The following is an 11,977-nucleotide window of genomic DNA, read 5'->3' on the forward strand; positions in this document are numbered from 1 at the left end:
TTGAGATACGTTCCATCAATACCTAGTTTATTGAGGATTTTTTAGCATAAACGGCTGTTGAATTTTGTCAAAGGCCTTCTCTGCATCAATTGAGATAATCATGTGGTTTTTGTCTTTGGTTCTGTTTATGTGGTGAATTATGTTTATAGACTTGTGTATGTTGAACCAGCCTTGTATCCCTGGGATGAATCCTACTTGATCATTGTGGATAAGCTTTTTGATGTGCTGTTGCAATCGGCTTGCCAGTATTTTATTGAAGATTTTTGCATCTATGTTCATTATAGATATTGGCCTGAAGTTTTCTTTTCTTGTTGAGTCTCTGCCGGGTTTTGGTATCAGGATGATGTTTGTCTCATAAAATGATTTGGGAAGGATTCCCTCTTTTTGGATTATGTGGAATAGTTATAGAAGGAATGGTACCAGCTCCTCTTTGTATGTCTGGTAGAATTCGGCCGTGAACCCATCTGGACCTGGGCTTTTTTTGGGTGGTAAACTCTTAATTGCTGCCTCAATTTCAGACCTTGTTATTGGTCTATTCAGGGTTTTGACTTCTTTCTGGTTTAGGCTTGGGAGGATGTAGGTGTCCAGGAAGTTATCCATTTCTTCCAGGTTTTCTAGTTTATGTGCATAGAGTTGTTTGTAATAATCTCTGATGATGGTTTGGATTTCTGTGGAATCTGTGGTGATATCCCCTTTATCATTTTTTATTGCATCAATTTGATTATTCTCTATTTTCTTTTTTTATTAATCTGGCTAGTGGTCTGTCTATTTTGTTGATCTTTTCAAAAAACCAGCTCCTGGATTTATGGATTTTTTGAAGAATTTTTTGTGTCTCTATCTCCTTCAGTTCTGCTCTGATCTTAGATATTTCTTGTCTTCTGCTAGGTTTTGAATTTTTTTTTTTTATCTTGCTCCTCTAGCTCTTTCAATTTTGACGATAGGGTGTCAATTTTGGATCTCTCTTTGCTTCCCATGTGGGCACTTACATTTTCCTCTAGAGACTGCTTTAAATGTGTCCCAGAGATTCTGGTATGTTGTGTCTTCATTCTTGTTGGTTTTGAAGAACATCTTTATTTCTGCCTTCATTTCATTGTTTATCCAGTCAACATTCAAGAGCAAGTTGTTCAGTTTCCATGAAGCTGTGCGGTTCTGAGTTAGTTTCTGCATTCTGACTTCTAACTCGATTGCACTGTGGTCTGAGAGACTGTTTGTTATGATTTCCATTCTTTTACATTTGCTGAGGAGTGATTTACTTCCAATTACGTGGTCAGTTTTAGAGTAGGTGTGATGTGGTGCTGAGAAGAATGTATATTCTGTGGATTTGGGGTGGAGAGTTCTGTAAATGTCTATTAGGTTTGCTTGTTCCAGGTCTGAGTTCAGGTCCTGGCTATCCTTGTTAATTTTCTGTCTTATTGATCTGTGTAATATTGACAATGGGGTGTTAAAGTCTCCCACTATTATTGTGTGGGAGTCTAAGTCTCTTTGTAAGTCATTAAGAACTTGTTTTTTGGAACTTTTTTGAAAAATTTTGCCCCAAGAAGTGGTGGACTGTAGATAATTTTTGAGTGTGTATTCAAATATTTATTTTTTCCTCATTTGAATGTTAACTTAGCAGTTAACAAAATTTTATATGAAAAATCCTTTTTTTTCTTGACACATGTAGGATTTTCTCTTTATTTTGGAGTTTATGATTTTATCAGATTATATTTATGTGTATCTTTAAAAACATTTTTGTTCTTGCTTGGTAAGGTCTTTCTATCTGAAGGTTCAAATCTTCCTTCAGCTCAGAAAATTATCCTTTATTGGCCGGGCACGGTGGCTCAAGCCTGTAATCCCAGCACTTTGGGAGGCCGAGGCGGGTGGATCACAAGGTCAAGAGATCGAGACCATCCTGGTAAACATGGTGAGATCCTGTCTCTACTAAAAATCCAAAAAAAATTAGCTGGGCATGGTGGCGCATGCCTGTAATCCCAGCTACTCAGGAGGCTGAGGCAGGAGAATTGCCTGAGCCCAGGAGGCGGAGGTTGCGGTGAGCCGAGATCGCACCATTGCACTCCAGCCTGGGTAACAAGAGCGAAACTCCGTCTCAAAAAAAAAAAAAAAAAAAAGAAAGAAAAAAGAAAATTATCCTTTATTATTTCTTCCTTTCCATCATCTTTTTTTCCTCTTTTTGGGAGAGCTATAAATGGGGTATTAGTTGAGAGTGTGATTGGCTGCAGGTAGCAGTGACTTAAACAGTAAGGAGTTTATTTTTTTTCTAGTAACAAGAAATCCAGGAGTAAGCAGCTCATGTCCTTCTGTCCTCCTGTTCTACATTCCTATGTGGATTTTGTCTTTAGATTTGCAAGATTGCTGCTGCATCTGTAGGCAGTGTGTCCATTTTCCAAGCAGACAGAAAGCGGAAAGGGGAAAGAGCAAAGAAATGTTCCTCTGAGACTTTGCCTTTTCGCTGGGGATGGTATGGTGTCCCCAGGACATCTACCTGCATCTCACTGGCCAAGCTGTATTGCGTAGCCATTTGTTCAGTATGTTGGGGCAAGTGAGAAGGGGGATTCACGTATATTACTTTCTGTTTTTTTGTAGTAGAGGTAGGCAAGGAAGAAGGAAATGAGAAACAGGGATCATGTCAGTCAGTAGACAGTGTCTGCCACAGATGGTTATAGGACCTCTTGGACCTCTTTTCCAGGTCTTACAATGTTTTCTCATAATGCAAATCTTTTTTGTCATTTTGCACATATGAGCTCATTATACAGGTTTCCAAGTTGGATTTCAACCACGTCTATTCTGCTACTTAGCTATGCAGCTCTCTTTTCAGATTTTTAAAGGCAGTTATTGTTTTTAGGCCGAGTGTGGTGGCTCATGCCTGTAATCCCAGCACTTTGGGAGGCTGAGGTGAGAGGATCACTTGAAGCTGGGAGTTTCAGACTGGCCTGGCCAGTATGGCGAAACCCCATCTCTATTAAAAATATAAAAATTGGCCGGGCGCGGTGGCTCAAGCCTGTAATCCCAGCACTTTGGGAGGCTGAGACGGGTGGATCACGAGGTTGAGAGATCGAGACCATCCTGGTCAACATGGTGAAACCCCGTCTCTACTAAAGATACAAAAAATTAGCTGGGCATGGTGGCGCGTGCCTGTAATCCCAGCTACTCAGGAGGCTGAGGCAGGAGAATTGCCTGAGCCCAAGAGGCAGAGGTTGTGGTGAGCCGAGATCGCGCCATTGCACTCCAGCCTGGGTAACAAGAGCGAAACTCCGTCTAATAAAAAAAAATTATATATATATATATGTATGTATATATATATATATATACACGTGCATATATATATATATATATATATATATATATATACATATATATATATAAATTTGCCAGGTGTGATGGTGTACGCCTGTAATCCCAGCTACTACTTGGGAGGCTGAGGCAGGAGAATCGCTTGAACCTGAGAGGTGGAGATTGCAGTGAGCCAAGATCGTTGCACTCCACTCCAGTCTGGGCAACAGAGCAAAACTCCATCTCAAAAAAAAAAAAAGAAGACAATTATTATTGACTATTATTGTTTTTTACACCAATATTTACTAAGAGTTCTTTCTGTAGCCAGGCGTGGTGTCGGGTACCTGTAATCCCAGCTACTCGGGAAGCTGAGGCAAGAGAATTGCTTGAACCCTGGAGCTGGAAGTTGCAGTGAGCCGAGACTGTGTCATTGCAATCCAGCCTGGGTGACAGAGTGCAACTCCGTCTCAAAAAAAGAAAAAAAAATTGACCCATTTTTTAGAGGAACATGGACATTGACATCATAATATTCTTTTTATGAAGTTTTGATAAGGTTTAACCTTAGTCTTGTTGACATGTAGTCCTGTCATTCACTCTTTAAGGATTATTAGTGTTTCATTACTACTAAATTACCCTGGTTAATCAACAGAATGGTTTAAGTAGTACCAGCAAGTGAGACAAATGATTTTAAAAATGTAAAGGCATGCTGGGCACGGTGGCTCATGCCTGTAATGCCAAGCACTTGGGGATTGTTTTATGATTGTTCCTTGAAAGTCAAATGGAGGACCTGTCCATTGTGCTCTGTTAATCTTGTCAGAAAACTGTCACCAAAACAAAACTTGATTTTATCTTTGTTCTAGGAGTTACTATGTAGTTTTAAGTATAATCTTTGTTAAATATAATGTAAAATAAAAAAAAAAAAAGAAAACGAAGAGTTCTTTCTGCAAGTCCTCTTATAAAGGTGGGACATCAACATACAGAAATTCTATAGAGGCAGATGCATGGTGACACATGTTAAAATAGAAATTCAGAGGAAGAAGCAGTGCAGCAGGAAAAGTTTAGGAAAACTTTGAAGAAGGAACCTATTTACTATATTCTCAAATCCTACCAAACTTCTTTCTGCTCCTCAAATTCTCCATGTTCTTTTAAATGTCTCTGTTTTCAGATGTGCCCTTTCCTTTATGAACTGCCCACAACCTCATCTTTGACAAATAAATGCACAATTTAAAGAAGATGACTAAAATGATAATTATGTTTTAATTCCCCTGAACTCTTGTTCTCTGGTTGTTCTTTTTAGTGGCATGCTTAAATTTTTTTTTTTTTTTTGCAGACAAAGTTTTACTCTTGTTGCCCAGGCTGGAGTACAGTGGCGCGATCTCAGCTCACTGCAGTCTCTGCCTCCCGGGTTCAAGTGATTCTCCTGCCTCAGGCTCCCAAGTAGGTGAGATTACAGGCACCTGCCACACACCTGGCTAATTTTTGTATTTTTAGATGAGATGGAGTTTCACCATGTTGGCCAGGCTGGTCTTGAACTCCTGACTTCAGGTGATCCACTTATATTGGCCTCCCAAAGTGCTGGGATTGCAGGCATGAGCCACTGTGCCTGGCTGGCATGCTTAATTTTATGGATTAATCTCAAGAGAAGTAAATCTTCTCTTGAACCTCTCTAGGACAGGGGACTGGTACTGGTTGGGTCCATGGCCTGTAGGAATTGGCCCACACAGCAGGAGGAGATGAGAGGCGGGCTAGTGAGCATTACCACCTGAGCTTTGCCTCCTGTTACATCAGCCGCAACATTAGATTCTTAGAGGAGCATGAACCCTATTGTGAACTGTGCATGGGAAGGATCTGGGTTGCCTGCTCCTTTTGAGAATCTAATGCCTGATGATCTGGGGTGGAGCAGTTTCATATTGAAACCATCCTTTCTAACCCTGGTCCCCTCAGTCCATGGAATAATCATCTTCCATGATACCTGGCCCTGGTGCCACAAATGTTGGGGACTGCTGCTCTAGGATACTTATTTAGAATTTAAAAAATATTTCCATCTGTGTTGGGAACTCACACTTGCAATGAATGGCACCCCCTAAGCTAAGTGTTTCTATTGCCATCCTCACCAGTGAAATGGGTTTGTATCAGATCTCAGGTCACTCACATCTAATAGTACTGAGTGGGGGAGTCTGGTGGTGGATGTTTAGTTACCTGCCTGAACCCTAGCTATAAAAAATCCTAGTGAAGAGCATTTTCTGGTTTCTCTTTTAGGAAGGTAAGATTCCTAAAAGCTGGAAGTTCCCCATATATAGCAAGGGTGTATAGAGGTGCTAGACAGAAAAAAAGGAGGCCATTTACTGCCTCTTACATATAATTTATTTCTGCAATTGCATAGTGCTGAAACATTTACATTTCTGTTGAATTTAATCTAACGTGCTCTTTTGACTTCAGTGTCATTTGAAAATAATCCCATTCAGACAAGAATTTAAAATAACCACTATTGCATCATCAATTTCATAGTTTTACTTTTTTGTGATTCTTTATTATTTCTAATTTAGGTTGTATGGTGTTGATATCATTTTTATTTAGGAAAAATTACAGTGTAAGTAATTAGGTAATATATTTTAAAAATTATGTGTAACTTTTATATATCAATTTGTAAGTATATTTAAAAACATTTATGACTGTATCATAATCCTTGTGTTGATATGCTATAATCTACCCACTTTTCCCCTATTAGACGTTTTATTGTAAATAGCATGGCAACACATTTTTTTTATCAGTCTGTGTTCTGCGTTGCAAGTTACAAAAATGGACTTCAGCTAAAACAACAGAAAATGAATTTATTGGGAGTCTTGGGTAGTCCATAGACTCAATGGGAAGTTTGGGGAACCAGGTTTGTACATCAGGCAGATGTCAGGGCAGCCATAAGCATAGCTTTAGGAACATTCTGGTTAGGGGCTGGCTGCTTCTAGCTCCACAGTCACCAGACCTTTGCTCCCCTAGAGATGCTTGTTGCTGCTACCATCACTATCCCCTATTAATCATTTCCCAGCATCTTTGCTTCTGTCCCTCAGGGTTCTGGGTGTTTGCTTCCGATTAGCCGAATCTAGGTAATTTGTCTTCTTGATGTTAGAGGGTAGAGAGGAGTGTCTTGTGGTGATCTCTCCCCTGCCAAGACTCACACTCTTTGGTTTCACCAAAACAGGGACTGTGAATGCCAGGGTCAAGAGGATAAAAATATAAAGGTCTTTGTGCATAAAGTTTTTATAATGCCTCTGAATATCATGTAGGGCTTAATTCTTGGTATTAGCATCATGAAATCAAAATGTATGAAATTCTTAAGCTTCTTTGCCCTCTACTTGCCCCTTTATTTTAAATATTCTTCACAGTTCTTCTGTCCTGTTTTTGCACTATGCTTCTCTTTATGACCTTATCCATTTCTATAGCCCCTAGGGTTTGAACCACTTTTGATATGTGGGTAAGTCAAGCGTATTTATTTCAATCCCGAGTCTCTATCTGGAACTTCACATAAGCATATTTATGTGAAGTAATCTGTGCATATCCTAGGGGGATATCTGCTACTTTGAAAAGGTCCCAAACAATTCATCATCTTTCTCCTCAAACCTACTGCATCTATATAATCTCTGGTTTAGATATTGTGACTACCATCAGCTAGTTCACGAAATCAGGAACCCGTTTTTCTTTTCTTGGTAAGGCCACAACAACGTTTATGATTTTTTAAGTTACTTATTTTAAATAAATACTTTTATTTTAGGTTCAAGAGTATACATGCAGGTTTGTTCTGTAGATAAATTGCATGTCACAGGGCTTTGGTGTACAGATTATTTCATCACCCTGGTAATACCAATAGTACCCAATGGGTAGGTTTTCAGTCCTCTCCTTCCTGCCACCCTCTGCCTTCAAGTAGGCCCCTGTGACTGTTGTTCCTTTCTTTGTGTCCATGTGTACTCAATGTTTATAAATGAAAACATATAGTATTTGGGTTTTGGTTCCTGTGTTATTTTGTTTAGGATTATGGCCTTCAGTTGCATCTATGTTGCTGCAAAGAACATGATCTCATTCTTTTTTATGGCTGCATAGTATTCCGTGGTGTGTATGTCCCACATTTTCTTTATCCAGTTTTATGATTTTGCTATTTTGAATAGTGCTGCAATGAACATATGCATCCATGTGTCTTTTTTTTTTTTTCTTTGAGCCAGGGTCTCACTCTGTCACCCAGGCTGGAGTGCAATAATGTCATCATGGCTCACTGCAGCCTCGACTTCCTAGGCTCAAGTGATCCTCCCACCTCAGCCTCCTGAGTAGCTGGGACTACAGGTGCATATCACCACATCTGGCTAAGTTTTAAAAATTTTTTGTAAAGGTGACGTTTTGCCATGTTGCTCAGGCTGGTCTTGAGCTCCTGGGCTGAAGCCATATACCTGCCTTGGTCTCCCAAAGTGCTGGGATTACTGGCATGAGCCACTGTACCTGGCCTGCATGTGTCTTTATGGTAGAATGATTTGTATTCCTTTGGGTATATACTCATGAACGAGATTGCTGGGTTGAATAATACTTCTGTTTTAAGTTCTTTGAGAAATTGCCACGCTGCTTTCCACAATGGCTGAACTAATTTACATTCCTACCCATAGTGTGTAGGTGTTTTTCTCTGCAGCTTTGCTAGTATCTGTTTTTAGTAATGGCCTTTCTGACTGTTGTGAGATGGTATCTTATTGTGGTTTTGATTTGCATTTTTCACATGTTAAGTAATGTTGAGCATTTTTTTCATATGCTTTTTGGCCATGTGTATGTCTTCTTTAGCAAAGCATCTCTGTCTTTTGCCTACTTTTTAAGGGGGTTGTTTGTTCTTTTCTGATTAATTTGTTTAAGTTCCTTATAGATTCTGAATATTAGACATTTGTCGAATGCATAGTTTGCGAATATTTTTCCCATTCTTTAGATTGTGTTTACCCTATTCATAGTTTCTTTTGCTGTGCAGAAGGTCTTTAATTAGGTTCCATTTGTCAATTTTTGTTTTTGTTGCAATTGCTTTTGGCATCTTCATCATGAAATCCTTGACAGGGATTATGTGCAGAATGGCATTTTCTAGGTTATCTTCCAAGGGATTTATAGGTTTAGGTTTTACTTGATTTTTTTTGTATGGTGTAAGGAAGAGGTCTGGTTTCAATCTTATGCATATGGCTAGCCAGTTATGCCAGCACCATTTATTGAACAGGGAGTCTTTTCCCCCATTGTTTGTTTTTGTCAACCTTGTTGAACATCAGATGGTTGTAGGTGTATGGCTTTATTTCTGGGCTTGCTCTTCTGTTCCATTGGTCTATGTGTCTGTTTTTGTACTAGTACCATGCTGTTTCAGTAACTGTAGCCTTGTAATGTAGTTTGAAATCAGGTAGCATGATGTCTTCAGATTTGTTCTTTTTGCTTAGGATTGGCTTGGCTATTTATGCTTTTTTGGGGTTTCATGTGAATTTTAAAATAGATTTTTCCAATTTTGTAAAAAATGTCATTGGTAGTTTGATAGGGATAGCATTGAATCTATAATTTGCTTTGGGAAGTGTAGCCATTTTAGCAATATTGATTCTTACTATCCATGAGCATTGGAATGTTTTTCCATTTGTTTGTGTCATCTCTGGTTTCTTTGAGCAGTGTTTTGTAATTCTCATTGTAGAGGTCTTTCACCTCCCTGGTTAGCTGTATTCCTAGGTATTTTGTTCTTTTTTATGGCTATTGTGAATGGAATTGCATTTTTGATTTGGTTCTCAGCTTGAATGTTGTTGGTGTATAGAAATGTTATTGATTTTTGTATATTGATTTCGTATCCTGAAACTTTGCTGAAGTTGCTTGTCAAATTTAAGAGCTTTTGGTCAGAGACTGTGGGGTTTTTAGGTATAGAATCAGGTTGTCTGCAAACAGAGATAGTTGAACCTCTTCTCCTTCTGTTCAAATGCCTTTTATTATTATTTTTTTTCTCTTTCTGGATTACTCTGACTAGGACTTCCAGTACTATGTTGAATAGGAGTGATGAGAGTGAGCATCGTTGTCTTGAGGAACTTGTTCTATATCCTTGATCTTTACATCTCCCTTTACTTTTTCATAAAATTATCTCCAGGTTCTGTAAATTATGCTTCCCATGTATCTCTGGATTCTGTTCCATATTCCCAGAAAACATTCCTTAGTTCAGTCAGTCATTACTTTTGTTCTAGATTGTAGCTATTGCTTCTTTTTTTTTTTGAGATTGAGTTTCGCTCTTGTTACCCAGGCTGGAGTGCAATGGTGCGATCTCGGCTCACCGTAAGCTCCGCCTCCTGGGTTCAGGCAATTCTCCTGCCTCAGCCTCCCAAGTAGCTGGGATTACAGGCACGCGCCACCATGCCCAGCTAATTTTTTGTATATTTTTTTTTTTTTTGTAGAGATGGGGTTTCACCATGTTGACCAGGATGGTCTCGATCTCTTGACCTCGTGATCCACCCACCTCGGCCTCCGATAGTGCTGGGATTACAGGCGTGAGCCACCGCGCCCGGCAGCTATTGCTTCTTAACAACTCCTGGGCTGAAGCCATACACCTGCCTTTCTACCTCCACTCTTCCTCTCAGTAGTTCCAGTTTTAAAATACAGACCCGATTATGGTGTTTTCTTTGATTAAGGTCCTATTTTCTCCAGTCCCTTCCTGCCCACAGAGGCAGGAAGGTTAGTTGATCCTCTCTGGTTCCCATGGTGCCCAGGGCTTACCAGCTCTCTTCACACCTTAAAATTGTTGCTGCCAAGAGACAACTCCTCGAGGGCAGAACCTTGAGATATTCATATTGAATCACCAGTGCCTAACATCATACGTATGCACAGTAGGCATTCAGTATGAGATTTTTGAATGAATGTAATATATAGATTTTATAAGGTAAAATGGAGCAATTATTAGTTGAATGAAAGATGATCAGTTAAATTTGTGAAACCCAAGCAACTGATTTTATAGATGCCATGTTACTTTTAAGGGACAAGGTTTGAAACTATCATGTCCCGTTACAGGGTAAACCTGATTTCTTCCTACTTAACATGTCATAAAACAGTTTTTGAATGTAGATAAATAAGAATGTTATGAGAACCAGACTGTGAAACTAAGAGATTTGTTTCACAGGGGAAAAATCCCCTTAAAATGTTAGAAGATACTTTATACAGGTTGGCAGATAACAAAACCAGGAACTATTTCATATTATTCTTTTACCAATGTTAACTCCCTGTCCCCACTTTTAGAGCCTTATTTTACTTTATCCCTCTGGCACTAGGTGTGTGTGTGTGTGTGTGTGTGTGTGTGTGTGTGTGTGTGTGTGTGTTAGTCCTGGGTACTTTTATAGCCATCTGAATATTTTGGCAAAAATATACCCAGGGAATGACCTGGTGACCCTTGTTTCCTCTTAGGGTGATCAGTCTGGCTGGGTGGTCCCCGGAGAAGGATATGCGCTTGCAGTCAGCCAGCATCAGCAACTTGCTGAAATTGATATCAAACTCCAAGAACTCTCTGCAGCCTCTCCAATGATTTCCAGCTTTTCTCCAAGACTTGAACGTCAGAATAATCAGGTATTTGAAGAATCCACGGACTGTTCAAGTTAATGTGTGCTAAAGCTAGTTCACATAATTTTACAGTCTGCTTGTTAATCAGTTGCTTTTCCCAGTGATCATTTGTTTCACAACCGTGTGTATTTTCCTTTGGTTACTTCCACTTTCTCCTCATTTTTCTTTCATATGGTAATTTTCTAGGATGGAGTCACTGAGGGAGTTTTTATTCTAATATTATCATATCTGTATGATTGAAGCTAATTCTCCATCATGATCAAGAGAGAGTGGAGGGAAGAAAGCTAATATGGCACTCATGAGTCCTTTGAGAGCCTTATTGTACTTTGTCTCTCTGGCACTAGGTATTAGCAGTGGTAGCCATTGTCCTTCACTCTGCCACATTCTTATAGCTCCTTTAATTTAACATCGAGCAGCGAAGCTCATTATGTTGACTTCTCTCCTATAAGAGTTTTGAAATCAATGTGTTTCTTCTCTCAGTAGTTCCTTCAAATATTCTTTTACAAAGCAGGTGTGGTGGCTTACGCCTATAATCCCAGCACTTTGGAAGGTAAAGTTGGGTGGATCACTTCAGGTCAGGAGTTCGAGACCAGCCTGGCCAACATGGTGAAACCTCGTCTCTATTAAAAACACAAAAATTAGGCTGGGCGCGGTGGCTCAAGCCTGTAATCCCAGCACTTTGGGAGGCCGAGGCGGGTGGATCACGAGGTCAAGAGATCGAGACCATCCTGGTCAACATGGTGAAACCCCGTCTCTACTAAAAATACAAAAAATCAGCTGGGCATGGTGGTGCGTGCCTGTAATCCCAGCCACTCAGGAGGCTGAGGCAGGAGAATTGCCTGAACCCAGGAGGCGGAGGTTGTGGTGAGCCGAGATTGTGCCGTTGCACTCCAGCCTGGGTAACAAGAGCAAAACTCTGCCTCAAAAAAAAAAAAAAAACAACACAAAAATTTGCTGGGCGTAGTAGTGCTTGCCTGTAATCCCAGCTATTTGGAAGGCTGAGGCAGAAGAATCGCTTGGACCTGGGAGGCGGAGGTTGCAGTTAGCCAAGATCATCTCACTGCACTCCAGCCTGTGTGACACAGCGAGACTTCCTCTCAAAAAAAAAAAAAAAAAAAAAAAAAAGGCATAT

General features: G+C 39.8%; 1 protein-coding gene across 1 annotated transcript in view; it reads left to right on the top strand.

The window, feature by feature from the left end:
* Nucleotides 1-10,936, top strand: part of LOC101027687 (fibrous sheath-interacting protein 1) — a 75,129-nt gene extending 64,193 nt beyond the window's left edge. Inside the window, exon 11 of the mRNA XM_074389934.1 lies at nucleotides 10,693-10,936. Within this exon, the coding sequence (XP_074246035.1) occupies nucleotides 10,693-10,884 (192 nt within the window). The 3' untranslated portion in view covers nucleotides 10,885-10,936. The remainder of the gene's footprint in view (nucleotides 1-10,692) is intronic.
* The last annotated feature ends 1,041 nt before the right edge of the window (nucleotides 10,937-11,977 follow it).

Source organism: Saimiri boliviensis, chromosome 2 (assembly GCF_048565385.1).
Source record: "Saimiri boliviensis isolate mSaiBol1 chromosome 2, mSaiBol1.pri, whole genome shotgun sequence".
Classification (NCBI taxonomy): Eukaryota; Metazoa; Chordata; class Mammalia; order Primates; family Cebidae; genus Saimiri; species Saimiri boliviensis.